This window comes from Polistes canadensis, unplaced genomic scaffold (assembly GCF_001313835.1).
Source record: "Polistes canadensis isolate GaletaPanama2010 unplaced genomic scaffold, ASM131383v1 scaffold_32, whole genome shotgun sequence".
NCBI classification, from domain to species: Eukaryota; Metazoa; Arthropoda; class Insecta; order Hymenoptera; family Vespidae; genus Polistes; species Polistes canadensis.
In genome coordinates this window covers 345,710-367,729 of record NW_014569579.1, presented here as the reverse complement: position 1 = coordinate 367,729, position 22,020 = coordinate 345,710, and the positions used below count along the sequence as shown (strand labels likewise).

Below are 22,020 nucleotides of genomic sequence, written 5' to 3'. Positions count from 1 at the left end.
TTTTATAATAAATGCTATAAAAGATTTCTTAATCTTATATTTGAAATTCGGATCTATTATTAAAGTATAAACAATTATAGAATATGAATATCAGTTATCACGCAATATTGCTATTATATGAAATTTTCAAAATATTTATTTTATTTATAATTCATACATGCATGTTTGTTAATCTTTAGCGAACGAATGCCGCCATACTCGCGACATTATCAATTGTTAAAGAAAATGCTCGTTCGTTAAGGGTTAATAAAATTTTCTTGTAAAGATATATATATATTGTTGTGATATGTAGAAATTGGAACGATTAGTATTTCATAAATATATATATTTTATGTATAGATTATTTTGATAGATGCAGCATGTAAGCTATTTTGTATTGCATGTTTTTGTTTATTATAAAAGAGTCCTGTTGGTGGTTTCCTCTTCGGAAAAAAGGAAAAAGAGAAAGAAAAGGAGAAGGATAAAGAAAAAGACAAAGGGAAGGACAAAGATAAAGATAAGGAGAAGGACAAAGAAAAAGAGAAAAAAAAAGAGAAGGAGAGAGAGAAGGAGAAAGACAAAGACAAAGAAAAGGATAAGAAAAAAGAGAAGGAAAAGGAGAAAGAGAAAGAAAAACAAAAACAGAAGGAAAAAGAAAAGGAGAAACAAAAAGAAAAGGAGGAAAAACAAAAAGAGAAAGAGAAACAAAAAGAAAAGGAAAAAGAAAAATCTAAAAAAAAGCAAAAAAAGAAAGATTTAGATGACTCGATAGAAAAACATGAAATAGAATCAGATGTTTCAACATTGGATAAAGAAATAGCAGAAGAATTACGGGAAAAACTAAGTACGGATAATAAATCAAGAGATTCTGCCATGAACTCAGATCGTCCAGGTTATACAAAACCATATGACTATGAAGAAACAGAAACCTCATCTACAAGGAAACCATTTACGCCTCATGGATTCTCTTATGAAGACAGACCAGCATCTCCAAGTGTACGAGATCAACAATCTCCTACTGCAGCTAGTCGCAAAGCAACGGGTTTAGCATTTAATTATGCTCCAGGTGAAGAAAAAAAAGTAGTAGAATCGGTGGAGAAAAGAAAAACGAAAGACATGGATAAACTACAACAAGTTGGAATAAAAACCCCTGGACTCAATTATGTCGAGTCGGCTGGTCTTAAAGAACAACAAAAAGCTGCAACTTATAGACTACCTAGTCAAAAAGATACTTCTCAGGTATGAAATCATACACGCTGCATTGCAGTTCAAATTCTTATATTCTATTTCTCATGCCGAACAAAAGACAATCTGTTGTTATTATTGAACAACTAGCAAATAATTCCTTTTTCATTCTACTTACAACAATGCATCATGCATAAAATGCATCATTTATTTTTCATTCATTAAGAGATATCCATTTCACATGTAATAACATTTCATAACACTTCTTAATAACAAAAAAGATTACATTATATTAAATATTAAAAATATTAAAAAATATTATAAAGTAAAAATATTACTTTATCACAAAGCATATAATACGGTAACCTATCGGAATTATAACAAAGAATCATAAGAGTAATAAGAATGTGGTATTTTATTATGTGACTTTTATCTTATATGCATGTATTGTGCATGGTATTTAATTGTATATATAAGCTTAAAGAATACGATAGTAATTGTTTAACATTATTCCAAATAGCAATAAGTATCATACATATACAGAATAAAGTAACTCCAAAAATATTGGAATTATTTTAAATGGTATATAATAGTCATTGTATAATTGTTCAAAATTGATAACTTAAGTAACGTAAAATTTGGAATATTAAAACTACTAGTAATTTCAATTAATATTATAACTACTACACTAAAACTTCATTTTTATATTCTAATCTTCATATTTTTACATTACATGTATTTAGTACTTTTAGTAAAATTGTAGTTATATGTAGGGAGAAACTTCAGATGACGGTAAAGCTTCGCATATGGCAACAACGACTGTTACTACACGCACCACCCAAATGCATGAAGGCTTTGAAAAAAGTCCCAAAACAAGTCAGGTTTGTAATTTTTACTGCTTTAGTTCCTATTTATTATAGTTTTTATGCTTTTGTTATTAAGTAAATATGTTAGAATCCACAGTAAAATGTTAGTTTTATATAGACAGAAGCATCAAACTATGATAAAAAAACTCCATATACATCAACATCTGTTACTGCACACACTGCTGCATTGCATGAAGATTTTGAAAAAAGCCCAAAAATAAGTCAGGTTTGTGATTATATTCATTTAAATATCTTTATTATTATTTTCGTGCTTATATTGTTCATTAATTGTATGTAGAATCCACAGTAAACTTATAGTTCTATGTAGGCACAGGTACCAAATGACGGTAAAACCCCTTATACGTCATCATATGTTACTGCACGTTCTGCAGCATTGCATGAAAATCGTGAAGAAAGTCCAAAAGCAAGTCAGGTGTGTGATCATTATAATTTAATGTTTTTATTATAATTTCTGTGCTTATATTGTTTGTTAAATATATCTAGAATCCATAGTAAAATTATAGTTCTATGTAGGCAGAGATAAAAAAAGATGGTAAAACACCTTACACGTCAGCATCTGTTATTACACGTACTGCAGCATTGCATGAAGATTTGGAAAAAAGTCTGAAAGCAAGCCAGGTTTGTAATTGTCGTGCTTTAATGTTTGTATTATAATTCTGTGCTTATATTGTTCGTTAAATGTATCTAGAATCCACAGTGAAATTGTAGTTTTATGTAGGAAGAGGCAGCAAGTGAAGGTAAAGTTCCATACATTGCAACCACAGCTGGTATTATACGCACTGCAACAATGCATGAAGATCCTGAGAAAAGCCAAATAGAAAATCAGGTTTGTAATTGTCTCGCTTTCATTGTCGCATTGTAATCTCCATTTTGTTACTATATATAAAATACATATAAAATCTGTTGTAAATTTATAATTGTATGTAGGAGAAAATGCTAGATGATAGTAAAGTGCCTTACATCACAGCTGTTACTGCACGCACTACAGCAATGTTTGAAGACTCTGAAAAAAATCGTAAAGCAAGCCAGGTTTGTGATCGTCATGCTTTAGTTCTTGTATTGTAATATTCATGCTTTTATATTAGGTCTACCGAAAAGTTCTGTCTGTTTTTGAATTGAAAGAAAATAACACAATATATGTCTCAAATCAACATGTGCATATGGATTGAAACCTGAAGTGACACTATCGGACAAAACTTTCCGGTAGACCTAATAATTTGTTAAATGTATGTAAAATCATCTGTAAAACTACGGTTGTACATAGGCAGAAGTACCAGATGATAATAGAACCCCATATATAACAGCTGTTACTGCACGTACTGTAACAATGCATGAAGATCATGACAAAAATCAAAAAACAAATCAGGTTTGTTATTATTATATTTAATGACTGATCTTATTAATCATAATCTTTATGCCCTAATTATTCATGAAGCGTATTTAGAGCTATTAGTAAATTGTAGTTATATGTAGGTAGAAGCATCAGATGATGGTAGAGCCCCGTATATGACAGCAACAGCTGTTACTACACGTACTGCAACAATGCATGAAGATCTTGAAAAAAATCAAAAAACGAGTCAGGTTTGTAAATCACTGATTATATTATAATTTTCTATATGACGAATTATAAATTATTTTTTTCTGCTAATTAGAAATTATCAGTATATTAAATATTAAAATAATTTGCAATCATACAATATTGTACGAATCATTTAATTTATAATTATTTTCGTATAAACTTAAGAGTATTGTATTTGAGATTACAGTATATTTGAGTATTTCACATTTTTTATCAATGCTTTACTTTATGTTATGTTATAATTTGCTTTTTTACATTAGGTAGAGGAAAAGACTGTAGCATACTCGACTGCAACCAGTACAACAAGACAAGAGCAAAGAGTAGTAACACAAGAAGTTCGGACTACAAGTCATGTGCTTTCAGGTGAACAGGTAAAATAAAGTTTAATATCTAATTATTTATCTGTGTAAGCTTAAAGACTTCATTCAAAGCATGTAGACAATTATGTGCACAATTTAGAATTTTAACTAACGTCGTCTAATGCAAATATCAGATTTTTTTATTGTATATACATTTATGCACAACCATATTATAATAATATAAATGTAGTTAAAAAATTTAATTAATTACATTGAGAGATACTAAACATTATTATTTTTAGCTATTAATTGTAGTATTTTTTTAAATGTGTAAATTTTCCATACGAATTTTTCTTATACTAATTTCTGTTCATCAAGTTAAAGGGATTAACGATTGTGTTCAAAAACAATTAGAAGGTATATATTAACTTACAATTAGTTAGAATAGTATATGTGTATAAAATCCTCTATTAATACATACGTATATATATATATGTATGTAGATGATGAAATTGGACATGGGAAAGAATTATCCTTTATTTTATGCAAAAAGTCCAGCTATTTTAACAATAATTTAAATCATGCCATTTTTCATTTGATTCAATTTTTTTCTCCTTTTTTTTTTGTTTTGTTACATCATAATTAATTTTGGCGGCTTGGCTAACACGTTGCATGAAATAGCTGTTCTCACGAAGGCTCAGTACATCTAGTTCAAGCAGCGGAGATTCAGGTACACCAATTGACCTTGATGATGACCAACAAGCTTTCTACAATCAATATTATCAGGTAATTTACAACGTTTAGTTATAACGTTTCTATTTATCAAATGAAAAATTTATATAAATTACTTTATTATATTTATAAAAAAAAAACTAAGTTTGACAATTATTACCTTTTGACTGCTGTTTGTATTCAGATTTGATAACTGTTAGATTTCTATTGTTATACAAAAAGTAAAAATTGGTAATCATATTTTTCATGTAGGATGATCCCTAAAATACAATAATCTTTTTAATATTATTTGTAAAGAAATGTGCATGTGTTATTGTCAATTTTTTTAAAGAAAACAAATTCATAAATAAATTATTTGTACGGAATCATTTGTTGATCATTTCTCTGTATGTTGGTATAATATGAAAATATGTGTTACTAATATATTATGTCTAATACATGTATATGTATAATAATTTAGTGTTAGTCAACTTTGTAACATTCATTTAACGATTGTATTTGTACATTAATTTCATATAGGGTGATCCTGCAAATATAGTAGCAACTGAAACACATGTCTATACCGGAGAGCCTGATAGTAATGTTACAACTACTACAACAGTTCCATTAGTTGCAACTGAAACAAGAAAAGTTGCTTTAGAAAGTGAAGATGGGAATTACAGTGCAACGGGTGAAATTGTTAGTTCCCAAACGATATCAAGTAAAACTCGTACTGTCGAAACAATAACTGTAAGCATAATAATCGCTTATTGTTACATTGTAATTAATAGATCTTTGTATATATTTAATTCTCTTTTTATAGTACAAAACTGAACGAGATGGTGTGGTGGAAACACGAGTAGAACAAAAAATAACAATACAATCGGATGGTGATCCGATTGATCATGATAAGGCTTTACAAGAAGCTATTCAGGAGGCTGCTGCAACAAATCCTGATATGACTGTTGAAAAAATAGAAATTCAACAGCAGATGGCACAGTAACCTCTTCTAAAATAGAATCTATAATTATATGGCACTCTGTCTGAACAGCTATGGTATCTTCAGAGCAAAAAAATATGAAGATACAAGTTTGCATTTACTACATGTTGCATACTATTATGCATCTTTCAGATGCATAATCGTCAGACTGAATTATCGTCAATAAGCCCTTGCGTACATTATTCATTTAATTATGATGCCTTTCTTAAAAGATTTGGGAAATTGCTTTTTGAAGCTTACCCAATTATATGAGTTGAAACTTGATTGTAAATCAAGTTCATTAGTGAAAAAAGAAAAGTCATTAATAAAGTTTTGTATGAAACGTAGTACCTTATACCATAAACAATCGTGTTCATGTTCAGATAATTAAGAGTGTATATGTATGCACATACCTTGATATTTATTATACATATTACATATACATAGATATGTATGTATATAAAATGAGTAAGCCATTAATATTTACGAAAAGAGGACAGAGTGCCCTTCAGATAAAAATTTTGATAATTTTAAGTATTGAATTAAAAAAGGAAAAAATCTATATATATATATATATATATGTCATCTATTCATAATTTTCATATATGAAAACAAGATAGCTTTTGCAAAATGATATTACTAATTTCAAAGTGTATAAAGTCACTAATTCTGCTATTAATGCATTGTCATATTTTTGACTTCTATATCGTTTGATTAACCCTTGAGCATGGTCTATATAGTACAGATTCGTTCAAAAATTTGAAAAATCTTATAATAGTATTACATAATTACTTACAAGATATACAGTTTTTGATTACTCCATGCATACAAGGTTTCTCACTAATATTCTGTAAAATTTGTAAGTGATAAGTAATAAATACACGTGTAATATCCATTCAACAGCTTAAATGCAAATGAAATTAGCTTAATTGCTATGTACGTATGTTCGTGTGTGTGTCACAACTGAAACAAGGAAGATTGCTGTAGAAAATGAAGATGGGAAACTACAGTATAACAGAATGAAAATATTGTTAGTTCCCAAATGATATCGAGTAAAACTCGTTTGGTCAAAATAATAACAGTAAGTATAATAATATATCCTGGTCGTTCAGCTATCTATACATATATATCTATGTATTATTGTGCTGTACTACGAGGACAATTGAAATCTTCATAGTTTCCAATCTTACAGTGTTAGTGTTAGTGTTAAGTGATATACAAAGGAAGAAAGTATATTATTAAAAGTGCTAATTAATTTTCATTTATTAATATCGTTGGTGTATTAAAGACACCACAGTTTTGGAAACTATGCAGATGTTCACATTCTACTTTACAAGATATAATTACTAAAATATTAATAAAGATTAATAGATCATTATATAAATAAACACCAACAGCAATGATGCATTGGTCAGCGTATATGTCTAAACTAAGCTATAGCTTATGTAGTTTTAGAACTACATTTCACAATACTATTCATTTTGAAATTTCATCTTCTAGAATTTTAATAATTGCGATTTTATTATACAACTAAGTACCAAAATTAAAGGAGATAATGTTTCTCTTTTTTTATTGTTTATATGTAATTTTTAATTTATACTATTTCCTGGATTTATATCACAATTTCGCATATATTGACATCTGGTATATAAGGATATGCATATCAATGGATAGCTGATTTTGTTCACATATGATTTTTTTTTCAATGCTAAAGACCTTCGGTGTATCCGAATTATTGATTTAATAATGATAAAGGAATAATATATATGATATAAATTTTTTATATAATACATCGTTTATAATTTTTTATTAGTTAATATGTATCTTGCACAAATGATACAGTGTTACAAGCATTATATGATTATTGCTTACAAAGATTTTCCAATTTTTTATTTTTATATTTTTACAAGCTTATAAAAAAATATTATATATTCTAGCTTTTATGTACATACCATGCGAGAAAATATTTTTAAAACTACTTTATGTTATACTTAAAAGTTACTTTTATTTTATACTTTTATTATAGATGTGCATATTCATTCTTCAAAATATGATTGACAAACAGTAAATCTTATGCTACGTTGTCTTCGAAAATATTTGTGTCAAACTATATATCTAAAAAGAAAATATTTATTTTTGACGTAATATATCAGTTTCAATTATCTATAAAGATATTTATTTGTTTCATTTATTATCTAATTAAAATGCTTTAATTATAAGAATGTGCTATCTGCTATTATTTTTTAAGAAAAATCCTAAAAGTTATTTGCTTTAATATTAATTACGAGACAAAATATGCTTTGTATCTATAAATGTATTGTATTATGTATTTTCACTGCACTAACAACATTGCATTTATCAGAAGCACATAATCATAATTAGTTTAAATATTTTATGAATACTTCATGACGTAAAAAAAAAATAAAAAATAATGGACACACAAATTGTGTAATATTTCTTAAAATCTTAAAATTATTTGGAAACAATAAAAAAAAGTTTTTTGAGGTTTAATATATTTATTTAAATGTAACGAATTTTAAACGATTTGCATTTTGTTTTATGTTTTAATTCCAGAAAAAATGTCATTTCGTACTACGTCTAACATTCCATGCTTATAGTAACTAATAATCGTGTATTATATATATATAAATTTTTGAATATTATTTATTTCAAATTTCTTAAAAAATTATTATATTTATATATATATTATTTCAGCTTAGAAATAGTATGTGCTTTTGTGTCAATGTTACAGTCTAGCATTAATTATTTTTATGATATTAAATAAAATAGTGCAAAAACTTTAGATTATTATACTTGTGTAATGTTTGAAGCACCATTGGTTTTTGTATTATTTAGTTGCATTTAAATTATCATAAATCGAATTGAAAAGATTACGTATGGATCTTCAAGCAGCGTACAAATGTAGTATATAAGTTTACATTCTGATATTTCTGTTGTTCATTTATTTCAAATGTATTTATATTATTACAGATTGAATACATATGAAAGTGTTATTATATCTTCCTTGAAATGAACCAATATCTACATACGTATAGTTATTTATTTCCTTTTTTTTATCTTATCCATATTACACATTTGTTCACAAGTAAGTTTAATTGTAAGTTAAATTATCAAGTTATATAGATGATTATTGATGGGTCGAATGTAGTATTAGTGCTAAAATACATAAAAGTATTATTGTAATTGATAACAAATTATTCATTTTGTTTACATGTGAACATTTCATATTCTTTTTTATTTTTATACAAATGTACATTAAAGCTGTTAAGAGATTCCAATATATAGGACAATAGGTATAGCAAAATATATTCGATATTAATCAATTATTTTACCAAAATTAATCAGATTGGTGGAAACATGATTGCTTTGTTATTTATTGCGTTTACTTTACATATTTCCTTTTTATTCGTTTTATTCCTCCAAAATGGTCTTGGAGTTATGTGGTTATCCTTTAGACTATTTATACCAGCAGCTAGTAAAAGAATGTTATTATTAATGCATGACAATTTATCTTAATTATTTTTACCTGTTTTCCATAATGGGAAACTATGAGGCTGTAATTCTCCCATAGCAGATGTAACTTTTATAGATAATTTTGGTCCAGGTTGTTGAAATATCGCTCTATATACAGATTTTTTAAATGCAGGAGGCAAATTCAAAGAATCTATGATTATGAAAATATGTATATAATCAAATTATATATATTAATTTCATATATATATATGCTATGTGCGATAAAAATGTTTAAAAGACAAACAAACGTACTTGCAATGTCATCTGTTATCGGTACTGTTATTTTTTTAATTGATTCTTTAAAACGTTTCTCTTTGAAAACCTGTAAAAACCTGCGACAAGTATCAGAAATATTCTTCCCATCTAAATTTGCTGTATACAAGAAACAAAAATTAATATTTATAGTTATATTCATTAAGAAATGTAGAAAACATAAAATAAACCAACCCAATGTATTACTATTAGCAATAAGGCTTTCCTTATATCTATGTTTGTGAACAACTGGATTGCCATTCATGTATAATTCTTTAAGTGAAATTAATGTACTTATTATTTGAGTTAAATCCTCAATATCTTCAAGTAAATTATTTTTCGCTTCTAGTATTTCTAATTCACTAAAATTTGCTATATCAGTTAAAGTAGTCATTTTATTATTTGATATGTTAAGTTTTTTTAAACATTTCTGCAAAATATTATTACATAATTATAATTTCTATGAATTAACAACCATGATATAATATGCAATATTATTTTGATATAACTTACAGATAATGTTATAGCACTGCGCGGCTCTAAGCATAATGTTTCGCCTAGAGTTAAGGATTGATTTTCTGCATGTAGTTCTATTAAATTTTCTATATTTTCTAATCCCTCAATTACGCTAATGCAGTTATATCCTACATAAAGTTTGCGCAATTTCTGTAGACAATCTAAATTTTCTAACTTACTTATTTTATTATGTTGCATATATAAATGTGTTAAATGTGTTGCAAAGTGTAAATTTTCTATACGTGATATATTATTATCTTGAAGATAAATTACTTTTAAATTTTTGCATACAGCAAAATTACCCTACGATAAGTTTATATATTTAAATATAAATAATTAAATGGTCTCATAACTTGTATAAAAATAAACTTACAATTTCATTGATAAACATTCCATTCATGTACAAATGAGTTAACTTCCATAATTCTTGTTTTTTATTTGCCTTACTAAGGGATTTTGATCGAATTTGGACGTACTTCTTTTCGATAAATTTTGATGTTAATTTTACCATAATTATCTATTTATTTTTCTCAAACTGTTGGAAAAATTGAAAACTATCTAAAATAGCACTAACCTTTGAAGTATAATCATCGATCAAACGAGCGTCACGTTGACCGCCAAAAGTCACGTGATACAATGGAACCAATGTGAACCAATCATGAGTTTTATGAAGTTCATAACCACACACACACACATACATGATCAAAATCATATTTTATTAATAAATTAATATCATTCCATATTTCAATAATTTTATGCACATATATATCAATATTATATAATCATTAAAATTTATATTATTATTATATTTATATGATAATCATCTTCATCGTACCGCTACATAGTGATATTTATATATTTAAATATACTATTTCAGGTTAGAAAAAACAAGAAAAGACATTATTTACTTCGAAAGGATCAGTGAAAAACTGTGTAACTAGTTTATCTTTTCCAATATTTTTACATGTATTTTATATTATTATAATATATATAATATAAAAATTTATTTATATATAAAATTGATGATAAAAAAATATAATTTGTTAATTTACAACGAAAAATGGATAGAACGTATGTGCATACTACATACTAAGTCGTTTGAATTACGCATCTAACCTGCGTATTTGTTTTTACAGTAAATGTAACTCGTATCAAAACACATCTGTTATTACTTACATTAATACAAAAATCATGGATGTAGATTTGTTAAGACCAGGAACGGTTCCTATTTCACCTGATACAATTCTCTGGTTTGAATTTTTATTAAATCCTTCTTTACTACAGAAACATTTATCGAAGCCTAATCCAGGTAAAACTAGATTAATTAAATATAGAACATAAAAATTGTAATATTTTATGAATGTTCATTGATTGAATTCTTTTTTCTCGTAGACCCATCATCTACTGATTTAATAATTAAGTTTATAACAATCAATTCGGATCAGAAGGAAAGTGATACAAAATCTACAGATGTTGAAGTAAATGAAACAAAATCTAGTACAACCAAGTGGTCGCATAAAAATCTTGCATTAAAAATTCTTGCCTTGAAAGTAGCAGCGCATTTAAAATTTAATTTAGATATATTGGAAAAGAAATTACCTTTACCAATACAAGTAACTTTATTGCAAGATCTGTTTTATATAACAACGGACACCATCGTTGAGATACCTGCTATACCTGATTTCTCTATACATAATGTTTCTGACCAAACGCTTTTTACAATTATCTTATATCACAGATGGCACATAAGAGCAATTATTTACAGAGCTTTAAATAATAAGCAATCGAAACAGCAGTTTCTTCATATGTAAGATTTTAACTTTTTCAAATACGATCTGTATTTCTATATATTAATATAAATGTTCGTTTTTTAGACCAGGTATTCAGGAATCTACTTATGTACCACCAGGCTTAGTGGATGAAATTATTAGAAAATTAGAAACACATCTACCCAATAGTGTTAATACTTTAAATGCAGTCTTACAATCAATGGATTTAAAATTGAAATCACTATCTTTTGATACTTTTCAAATGCTTACTGAAGATAGTACAGAAATAAAACAAAATTACGAAAATATGTATCCTATCAATATCGAAGAAGTTAAATGTCAGGTATTATATATTCAGATAAACATAAAAGTAATTTGTATATTAACTAACTAGAATTTATGATATATTTTTTTTTAATTATTTTTTTAGATACATTATGATTTAGCTGTATTTCATTTATTAAGAGAAGAATATCAAGAAGCAAAGAGCCACATTTGTCAAGCAAAAGAAATATTTTACAAATTTGATAACACAGAATCTTTGACATACTGCAAGATACAAAAAGAATTTTTAGATGGATGTTGTTTAGCTTGTGAAGTTCCTGTAGATGGTGTCAAATCCACTCTAACGCAGCAATTACAATCTTCAATCAAAGATCAATATTTGGTATGTGTACATTATTAATGATTGAAATTATTTAATGTTTGTGTAATATATGTATAATACGAAAATTATATTTTAGAATATATTACAAATTTTACAAACTGATAATATATCAAGAGAGATACCAAAAGTCTTTAGGGATAATTTAGAATTGGATATTCAAGGAGGATCTGTAAATAGAAAACTTGTTGTAGCTCGTGATTTATTATTGCAAATTCAATGTTTGAATTTAGTTCGCAATATACTCAATGAAAGTGTTATTCTTGGAGATTATGTCTCTGAAATACAAGCAGCCGGTGCTAAAGGTCTCGATATGCTATTTTGGGTAAGTAAAATTTTTTGAAACAGTTAATTACAATATTTAAAACAAAGCTATTAATTATGTGTTTAAAAAATTTATTGTATAGGCTCTGGATAGTGTTATGGAGAAAGTAACGCCTGTAGATAAAAAATGCATTTCTCGTTACATACTTTACCTTGTAAATACAAGTGATTTAGAAGGATTGGCATCTAAATTACTTAATAATCCTAATTACGCAGCCCTTTTCAATGAAAGAGAATTACATGAAATAAGGATAAAGGCATCATTGGAAGAAATTGAATTACCAAATTTATTGTTGAATAATGACTGGGGCATTCCACCTATGAGATCTACATGTAAATATTTAACATCTAAAAGTACAAGTAAATGTTATATGTACATAAATACTTATTAAAAAAATTAATATAAATTTGATTTATAGATAGTACGAGAATAGAAATTTTTGAATTAGAACAGAAACTCATACAGTCTTATGATTGTCAAGAAATTCGTGAGACTTTATTACTCTTGGATAGCAAACGTCGTATGAAGCCATTATGGCATATAAACAATTATTGGGAATTACCTATACCGTTGCAAAGTGTTGTTATGTCTCTTCCTCGAGGATTTCTTCAAGATTACTCATACGTTCTGCTGGCTAAAAGCAGAGAATTAGTAATATCTAAAGACTTTGAAGGAGCTATTGAATTATTACTTGTTTTAGAGAAGGAAGTGCAACAGCATTCACAGAGTGGAAATACATTAGTTTATAAATTATCTAAATTAATTAACTGGGAATCATTACTTGTTGATATATGGAGGTGTCTCCATGCTTGGCCAGCAACAAACATATGCAAGTATAAATAAAAAAATTAATTTAAATTATGAATGAAATTGACTCTAATAACATAACATTGTATCATTTTAGGTAATATACCAAATTTAGTTACAAGAAGTAAACAGTGTCTTGGTTCATTGCAAGCAACTGATCAAGTTATTCCAAGACAAGAAATCATTGAATATTGCACTGTTTTTCTATTAAATATGGCCGAATGGGATTATCTTACAAGCTTAGAAAAACGATGGAGTTATACTGAATTTGCAGCTGCTATTAGTAGCGTTTGTCAAGATATTGTTAAATATAAAGGAACAAGGAAATTTCCTAGAGAAGCATGGGATATGAGTAAGTATTCTATCATTAACTAATTTAAATTATTATATTCTACTTGTTTATTAGAACAATATTATAAACAATTTTATAAATAGTTTTGACAGCTTTTGGAGCATCTAGAGATCAACCACAAAAACGAAGCAGTAGTGGTAATAGTGGTACTGCTGCTGGAAATGCATCAAGAGATACCAGTGCTAGTATATTAGGGACCTTAAACAGACTACGTGAACCGATGGTTCTTACTGTTGTTATTTCTCTATTAGCACGTTTACGCAATGTATTGCGCGATGAATCTAGTCTAGAATTGCATACACAATATCTCACTCTTTGGCCAGCAGGAGTACTAAAGTAAATAATATTTTTTATAATTCTATTCTACACATATTATGGATGTACATTAACAATGTTTATACTATTTTTGCAGTACCAATTTTTATAATATTAGATATATTGGAGAGTTATTATTTCAATTATTAATGCAAGCGTTAAAATATCATCCCACCAATATTCTTTGGTTGCGATTAACAGGTGATCTTAACTTTGGTAAGTATGTAATAAATAGATAATATAAAAGAAATATTTTGTTATAATAAGATACTGATAATGAAATATTTCAATAGTTTTAGGTTATTATGAGAGTGCAATGAAATACTACCTAGAAGCAATAATGGTTGCTAGCGATTTTTTTAGTCAACCTATACCACGTACACAAATAGATGATCTTGTTTATAGAAGAATGATTAAATGTTGTGCCCATTTGCAATGCTATACGCAAGCAGCTATATTATGTCAATTTTTGGAAGAAGTAGACTATGCTCTAGCATTTAAAATGGCAGGAAGTGATCAAAAAAGTTGTACAACGGCAGATGCTATGGATGCGTATTATCATTGCATTTGGGACACAACAATATTAGAATATCTTATTCATTTACATACTAAACGGGGTGAATATCATAGAAAGCAACTTGCTGTAAGTATTAGTCGATAAATATATGTTAGTGTTAAATTGTATAATTCAGTTAAATCATAAAAATCCTAGATTTTACCAAAAATAATTAGGTGTTTTTGAGAAAGCATATAAAAAAAATTTTATTATACACTAAAATTAATAGTTTTAGGAAATAATAAGGTTATATATGAATTCACAAGATGCGAGTAGTCAAAGTATGAGATTGAATTTAATCAGTATTTAAAGTCTGCTTTTCTTTCTACAACAATGCTCGTAGCTATCCGTTTTTTTATCTATTCTGTACTTTAAAAATCAATGTTTTGTTAGTTGTGCTGTTCTATTAAATCTAATGTACGAATTAAATTTTAATTTTATACTTTAACTACTAATTTCTGTAAATTCTAATTTAACTGTAAATTCATATATTACCAAATTAAAGTATGTAATTCTGCTTTTTTTCATATTTAAATAGATCAGTATAGTTATTTCAGGGTTTAACTAATCATTTCACTTATTAACGGATTTCACAAAGTAACGCCAACATATATACAAACAAGTTAATTTTATTTTTCGATTTTCATATTATAATAAATTATTTTCAGATTAAGACAATAGGTTTGTTAGAATTAAATTCTAATAATAATGAAGAAATCCAAAGAGAGGCAGCAAATATACGGAAAGCAAAATTTTTAAGAGCATTAACAAAACAATATGTGTATTAAAAAAAAAAGAAATGTATATAAAATTGTATATTGTTCTTACAATAGAAAAATAAAATTTATAATTTTATAATATTTCTGATAGATGATATATATATATATCGTGACTAATCAGGCATTAAGGTAAATTGTTTTACAATTTTACCTTCGTATACAATATACGAATACATAACATGCGTATATGTATTTTTTAGATTACTCAGAAAAAAGGACATCACTGCACATTGTTAACGCGATAGTACGAGAAAAAAATAGGTAATCTAGCCATGTCATCATTACTACTATCATAATATGAGTAAATTTTATAATACTAATCTTTTTCTCGGTAATGTAATCATTCGAATTTCCCACCCTTCTCTCATTCATAGCTTCGCCAATCAGTGCATTACATATGATTCTCGAACGATATGCTGACTATATAAATATATACAAAGAATTTAAAAGATATCAAAAAACAAATACATATACAGCTCGGTAATTATATATTGCAGAGATTAAAAAAAACATATTTGTGTTATAAAAAATAATCGAAATTATCGATGAAGAACTAGAGTCAAGAGTATTGCGTTCTTTTCTGCTTTTTTTTATACACTTGAGTAATTCTTATCATATCGAATCATTGTGTGTGTATTGTGTGTAACTATGAGAGTATGTAAACGTGCGTCAGAGAGTAGTGATTAATGCTAAAGCAAGCAAGTTAGAAGTTTCTTTGTATGGTATAAGCATTCCAATGATGCAGACAAGAAGACATATCAAAAGAGTCTTCGATATGGAAGAGAAATGTGATGGACATATGCGATTGCTGGTATAACAGTTACGGCAAATGCGAGCCTCATAAACACGTCGCCATGATGGTTCAGCAACGCCATAATGCTGCTATGCGACGTCCCATTCTCCGTAGAGTAAACACTCGCTCTTACTTACTTTTAATCCGCACTAACGAGATGCCTAAGGGATAAGAATTGTTAACTTTGAAATTTTTGGAAAAAGAATAGGTACATCGACAATAATCATCTCGATAATCGATTGTGGTGAGTAAAGGCAAAAGTATTCATCGACAGTAATACTCTTTCTCTCTTTACTGACGAGTGAAAGTACTCTGTTTTTAATTTCCTTAGAAATACCCTTGTCTTTTGCTGTGCAAATAAGCGGGAGGGAGCTATAGAAAAAAAGAGAGATAGGAAAAGGAAGGGAAAAGAAAAAAGCAAAGAAAGAGCGAGAGAGAGAGAGAAAGAGAGATAGATAGAGAAAAGAAAGAAAGAAATAAAGAGAGAGAAAGAGAAGTAGTGAAGGAGAGAGTGAGTAAGAATGATTGGAAGGGCGGGAGGAAAAAAAAAGTGAGAATGCTGTGAAGCGGATAATATTATATCGATGTGAAATTTACTTAGGTGATTATCAAGTTCGTAAGAATCATCATTGCGCCATTAAATCAACTCTAAACTCGAACGCGTTAAAAATCGATACGCGGTTCCAGCCGCCTTTTACTTATTTTGCGATGGCGAAAGCGTGGCGTCGATTTAGTCCTAGTAGGAGAGAGATTTAGTAAAAACAATGATGCTGAATCGGTAGCGTTAGATACGTAAGTAAATATTCATACTGTCTTTATTCCATTATTGTACAAAATTTGAGTTTCGTGAATGTGAATTTTTTATGCACTTTCGTGAGCGCGCGCGTTCAATTCTTACACTTTCTTTTTTTTTCGACAACGTAATCTTGAAAACATTTCGGAATTCTAACCTAACTTTTTTTTATATCTATTATTGATAGTTTTATATCATATTCGCAATTATTAGGAGAAATTTTAATTTTAGGTTATGTTAAATTGTCACGAATAAGAAACTTTTGGAATTTACAATTAGCTATGTATTTTTATTTGTAAAAGCATACGTTTCGACTCGTTATGAGAAGCTTCAGTAACAGCTTTTTTCTTAAGAATAAAATATGGGGAAAAAGACAGGCACGATTAACCTAGACAAGTTTAATATTTATAATATTTATAAAGTTTTTTAATCTCTTTGATACTATTATTGACTTGAGTCGACAGCATCTATATCATTGTATCTAGCTGATTTTTTTTTATATTTATTAAATATTTTGAATTTAAAATATAAAAACTTTTTTCATTTTAATAAATATCCAATTGTAAACATTATATATGATATTTATGTTTCAATTGTATTCTGTTACAGATCATAGTTAGGAGAAAGAATTAAATAAAAAGCCACTAGCCTAATTAATATCTAAATATTTTCAACATGGATGATGAGGAAGGTGCATCAAGTTCCGGACCTATGTCTTCATTAAACAGTTTGTTTTCTTTCACTAGTCCAGCTGTGAAAAAATTGCTTGGCTGGAAACAAGGAGATGAAGAAGAAAAATGGGCAGAGAAGGCAGTCGATTCTTTAGTAAAGAAATTGAAAAAAAGGAAAGGTGCTATAGAGGAATTGGAACGGGCCTTAAGTTGTCCTGGCACACCCAGCAAATGTGTAACAATACCAAGAAGCTTAGATGGTAGATTACAAGTATCTCATCGCAAAGGATTACCGCATGTAATTTATTGTCGGGTATGGAGATGGCCAGATTTACAATCTCATCATGAATTGAAACCGCTTGAAGTGTGTCAATATCCATTTTCTGCTAAGCAAAAAGAAGTTTGCATTAATCCCTACCATTACAAGAGAGTGGAAAGTCCTGTACTTCCACCGGTACTTGTTCCACGACATTCAGAATATGCTCCTGGACATTCTCTTCTACCATTTCAACAATTAGCAGAGCCAACCATGCCGCACAATGTATCTTATTCATCCAGTGGCTTTAACGCAAGTTCTACTGGTGGTGTAAATCCAACATCTCCTATGTCTTCTGTCAGCTCTGTACCTAGTCCAGGAAGTTCTACTTCACCGAATCCACAAAGTCCTTATGGTACAAATGGATTACCAGAGACACCACCTCCGGCATATTCTCCTCCGGAAGATGGCTCTCAACCAGGTCAATCTCCTCAACCGGATCCAGTCCCAATGGACACAAGTGGTCCTGCTGAAGTAGCACCAGTGTGTTATCAAGAACAACCATTTTGGGCATCTATCGCATATTATGAATTAAATTGTAGAGTAGGAGAAGTTTTTCATTGTCATTCTCATTCTGTTATAGTAGATGGTTTTACGAATCCAAGTAATAACTCTGATCGCTTTTGTTTGGGTCAGCTGTCCAATGTAAATCGAAATTCTACTATAGAAAATACTAGAAGACACATTGGAAAAGGAGTGCATCTCTATTATGTTGGTGGAGAAGTTTATGCAGAATGTCTTTCAGATTCAGCTATATTTGTTCAATCTAGAAATTGTAATCATCATCATGGTTTTCATCCTAGTACAGTTTGTAAAATTCCTCCTGGATGCTCGCTTAAAATATTTAATAATCAAGAATTTGCTCAATTGTTGTCACAAAGTGTTAATCATGGCTTTGAAGCTGTTTATGAGTTAACAAAAATGTGTACAATAAGGTATGCTTATATTTTCATTATTTCACGTTTTTACTAATTATTTGGCATTTTTTTCACCCTCTGAATGTTTTAGAATGTCTTTTGTAAAAGGATGGGGTGCTGAGTATCACCGACAAGATGTTACATCTACACCTTGTTGGATAGAAGCACATTTACATGGACCTTTGCAATGGTTGGATAAGGTGCTAACACAAATGGGTTCACCACATAATGCTATAAGTTCTGTGTCATAAATCGTATACAGGTTGATAATATAAGCAGGAAGAACCACTAGTGGTAATAGATAAGTGAGTTTTAGTGCGGAAACATATATTATGTGGATTATACAAGAGATAGTATTTTCAGGAAAGTGGATGGTTAGAGGTGTAAGTGTCAAAGATGATCATTTATTGTGACATGTTTTATTTCAGCATATTTAATCCTTTACACTCGAAAAGCTACTCTCTAGGGACACTTGATTTGATGCATTAATTTGAGTGGTGACTAAGCAATGACGATATTCGTTTATACTAGAATGTATGAATTGTGATAGTGATACTGCGGACGAATAGACAATGTCTGTAGTATGTAAAAAATTTGGTTTTTTTAAACAAAAAAATTGTTTCGATAAAATTTGTTTAAATGGAAAGCTTTTTGTTCTTTTAACATAAATTAAGAAAGATTTCAAGATATGCTCTAAACGAAATAAACCTTGTGGAAAACATAAAATCAAATTTTATTGCGATGTGTTCTGCCAAATTGAGTGTACATTTTGATAATTATTTTAGAAAATACTGCACAAACAAGAAATATAGAGCATAATATTTAACAAATTGTTTCTTTTTAAGATGTAAAGATATATAAGATATTAAAATATATTATGTTTGTATCAACTTCTTTTAAATAAGCTGTATGAGATTTGTCAAATATTTGTAAAGTTGTCTTGAGTTGTTAGTTCGCTTTAGTAAAAAAGCTGTCGAGTGTAAAGGTTTAAAAATGTTTAAGGAATATTTTAAATAAAATGAACAATTATAAGAAATTAGATAGATAGAGAGTGATTGTTGGTATATAAAAATTTCCCAGATAACGTGGTATATATTCAGAGTTATACCACATTTTGGCTGTTATACATGGAAATAATTATAGTAGAAATAGGATATCTTATATACATATGAGGAATATTTTTCAAACCTATTCAACAGTCATAATATTTTATTTTATATGGGAATTGTTCTGAAGATATTGGCTAGTAGCATATTGCAAATGCTTTCCTAGACGATCTTAAGGGACAATACAAGAATGATATAAAAATTGAAGTTTAAGCACAAGTTATCTATCGAGTGATAGAAGAAAGTAATTTCCTAAATCAATAGAAATACCTAATTTTTAGAACTAAATATGTTAACCTGATTTTAAATCATTTTAAATAATGTATAATTAGAACTATACATGTATAAATATAGAGGTAGAGATTAAAATCAGAAATTCATGTTTGGCTCTAAAATTGGTGCCTATCGTACGAAAGTTATACATTAAAATTATAATACTCTAATGTCCAGTCCTTTGAAGTATAATATGCGTGCTTTAAAATTACAACTTATACCTAAACAAGGATTAGATTATCCAAACTTATCATTATAATCATAATCATGAAATAAGAATAATTAATTTTGTCATTACTGATAATGATATAATTGATACTTCGGTATTAAATACTGGATGCTGATCTCACGTTGACATTTGAAAGTTAACTGCATCCAATAATCTCTTGATATTTTAAATTAAGTAATCCTGCTTTAAAGGATTACTTTTTGTGCAAGCTTCCTTAACATTTTATGTATGCCATGCTATGTTGATCATGTATTGACCATAACTTGATAATGAATTAAATAATATTTTTAAAAGTAAGATTTCCCTTTACAAAGTAATGAAGAATGTAATAAACATAAAGAACTTTTTGTATAGTTCATTAATCCTTAAATGTTTATTTAGTAATTTTTTTTACATAAGTTTAACCTTCTAGTTACGACAAGACTGCGTTGCTAGTACGGCGATATTTGCTATCGTGTGTATATAAACGTAAATAAATTGTTAGAAAAGAATGTTTATATCGAGAGAAACTTCTATCAAAGCAAAGAATGATATTTTCCATTATTTATGCAATGCACATAACTTTTTAAGTAATAAAAATAATAAGCGAGATAAGCTTAAGAATGGCTTGGTCGAAAGCTACTATAGTGACGTTTGGTTCCACAGTATGATTTACAGAAGAACTTTAATGGTTAACATTATGCAGTATTTATATAAATTTTAAGTATAAAATATATTCCTTGAGATAACAATATAATTTAACGTTATAGCAAAAGTATCTCTTGAAATAATGCAGTATAGTTTGTGATTAATAAAATGAAAGAAATTACTTTTTAAAACATTCTTCTTTTCTTTTTAAGAAAAGGGAATTCTAACTTTAAATAAATAATCTTTTAATGTTACATATTTATAATAAGCTCATTTCATTTTTTATTATATAACGAGCCAGGAATGTCGTACGAATAATTAATGAAAGTGCAATAGAAATAGAAAACTTTTAAGTTTGAATATATTTAAGAAATATCTTGCATTATGTAAAAGTTGTGCTACAAATGTGTCGATATATATAGGCAATTTTTTTATAGAAATGTTTAATGACAAATAATTTCCTTTTATGTCGTTTTAACCAAGGTATACGTGATTAATATTAAGATTCATTTAAGAATGACATATACTTAATTATGTTTGTATTCCGATATAGATTCAAACGTATTTCTGGCTTATGAACTGCTCTATTACATTTTATGTATATTCTAATGTACTTTTTAATTATAAGTTTAGGAAAAGTCAGATGTTACATGAGTTAAAGTAAGAATATTGTACGACCGTGAAACAGAAGTCACTGCCGCTTGTTAAATAACACTCGTTTGCCGATGTGTCTAGCTGTGATTCTTTGCTACCAAAATTAGCAAATTACGATCGGGAGATCAACAATTAAGAAAATTTGCCAAGATA

At 28.1% G+C, this 22,020-nt stretch overlaps 4 protein-coding genes across 11 annotated transcripts in view; 3 read left to right on the top strand and 1 right to left on the bottom strand.

The window, feature by feature from the left end:
- Positions 1-6,158, top strand: part of LOC106784217 (protein 4.1 homolog) — a 31,493-nt gene extending 25,335 nt beyond the window's left edge. For 2 of the 8 annotated variants that reach the window (XM_014743523.1, XM_014743522.1), the window contains 13 exons: positions 403-1,218; positions 1,938-2,045; positions 2,149-2,256; positions 2,359-2,463; positions 2,565-2,669; positions 2,770-2,877; positions 2,979-3,080; positions 3,316-3,417; positions 3,525-3,632; positions 3,891-4,001; positions 4,611-4,715; positions 5,181-5,390; positions 5,464-6,158. In XM_014743523.1, coding sequence (XP_014599009.1) covers positions 403-1,218; positions 1,938-2,045; positions 2,149-2,256; positions 2,359-2,463; positions 2,565-2,669; positions 2,770-2,877; positions 2,979-3,080; positions 3,316-3,417; positions 3,525-3,632; positions 3,891-4,001; positions 4,611-4,715; positions 5,181-5,390; positions 5,464-5,643 — 2,268 coding nt within the window. In that variant the 3' untranslated portion in view covers positions 5,644-6,158. The remainder of the gene's footprint in view (positions 1-402; positions 1,219-1,937; positions 2,046-2,148; positions 2,257-2,358; positions 2,464-2,564; positions 2,670-2,769; positions 2,878-2,978; positions 3,081-3,315; positions 3,418-3,524; positions 3,633-3,890; positions 4,002-4,610; positions 4,716-5,180; positions 5,391-5,463) is intronic. The other 6 variants (XM_014743524.1, XM_014743525.1, XM_014743526.1 and 3 more) reach the window with 6 other exon arrangements.
- A 1,899-nt stretch (positions 6,159-8,057) lies between these two features.
- LOC106784221 (protein phosphatase 1 regulatory subunit 42-like) lies at positions 8,058-10,608 on the bottom strand. Its single transcript, XM_014743533.1, has 6 exons — positions 10,295-10,608; positions 9,919-10,224; positions 9,601-9,835; positions 9,406-9,525; positions 9,167-9,304; positions 8,058-9,112 (listed from the first exon to the last, which is right to left on the bottom strand). The coding sequence occupies exons 1-6, from the start codon at positions 10,430-10,432 to the stop codon at positions 8,982-8,984; spliced, it is 1,068 nt and encodes a 355-aa protein (XP_014599019.1). The 5' UTR covers positions 10,433-10,608; the 3' UTR covers positions 8,058-8,981.
- A 316-nt stretch (positions 10,609-10,924) lies between these two features.
- Positions 10,925-15,355, top strand: LOC106784219 (integrator complex subunit 8). The gene is made up of 12 exons (XM_014743531.1): positions 10,925-10,992; positions 11,058-11,230; positions 11,314-11,728; positions 11,796-12,033; positions 12,121-12,357; positions 12,434-12,679; positions 12,762-13,011; positions 13,098-13,508; positions 13,584-13,838; positions 13,922-14,174; positions 14,251-14,369; positions 14,447-15,355. The coding sequence occupies exons 1-12, from the start codon at positions 10,982-10,984 to the stop codon at positions 14,812-14,814; spliced, it is 2,976 nt and encodes a 991-aa protein (XP_014599017.1). The 5' UTR covers positions 10,925-10,981; the 3' UTR covers positions 14,815-15,355.
- A 209-nt stretch (positions 15,356-15,564) lies between these two features.
- On the top strand, positions 15,565-21,418 carry LOC106784220 (protein mothers against dpp). The gene is made up of 4 exons (XM_014743532.1): positions 15,565-15,617; positions 15,689-17,073; positions 17,684-18,996; positions 19,070-21,418. The coding sequence occupies exons 3-4, from the start codon at positions 17,750-17,752 to the stop codon at positions 19,227-19,229; spliced, it is 1,407 nt and encodes a 468-aa protein (XP_014599018.1). The 5' UTR covers positions 15,565-15,617; positions 15,689-17,073; positions 17,684-17,749; the 3' UTR covers positions 19,230-21,418.
- Positions 21,419-22,020: the final 602 nt, after the last annotated feature.

Coding starts and splice junctions, on each gene's coding strand:
- LOC106784221 (XM_014743533.1), bottom strand. CDS start 10,432: ATGGTAAAATTAACATCAAAATTTATCGAAAAGAAGTACGTCCAAATT. Junction 10,225..10,294: donor GAATGTTTATCAATGAAATT/GTAAGTTTATTT, acceptor AACTTATCGTAG/GGTAATTTTGCTGTATGCAA. Junction 9,526..9,600: donor TGCTAATAGTAATACATTGG/GTTGGTTTATTT, acceptor TCTTGTATACAG/CAAATTTAGATGGGAAGAAT.
- LOC106784219 (XM_014743531.1), top strand. Junction 13,509..13,583: donor TTGGCCAGCAACAAACATAT/GCAAGTATAAAT, acceptor GTATCATTTTAG/GTAATATACCAAATTTAGTT. Junction 14,370..14,446: donor AACAGGTGATCTTAACTTTG/GTAAGTATGTAA, acceptor ATATTTCAATAG/TTTTAGGTTATTATGAGAGT.
- LOC106784220 (XM_014743532.1), top strand. CDS start 17,750: ATGGATGATGAGGAAGGTGCATCAAGTTCCGGACCTATGTCTTCATTA. Junction 18,997..19,069: donor ACAAAAATGTGTACAATAAG/GTATGCTTATAT, acceptor TGAATGTTTTAG/AATGTCTTTTGTAAAAGGAT.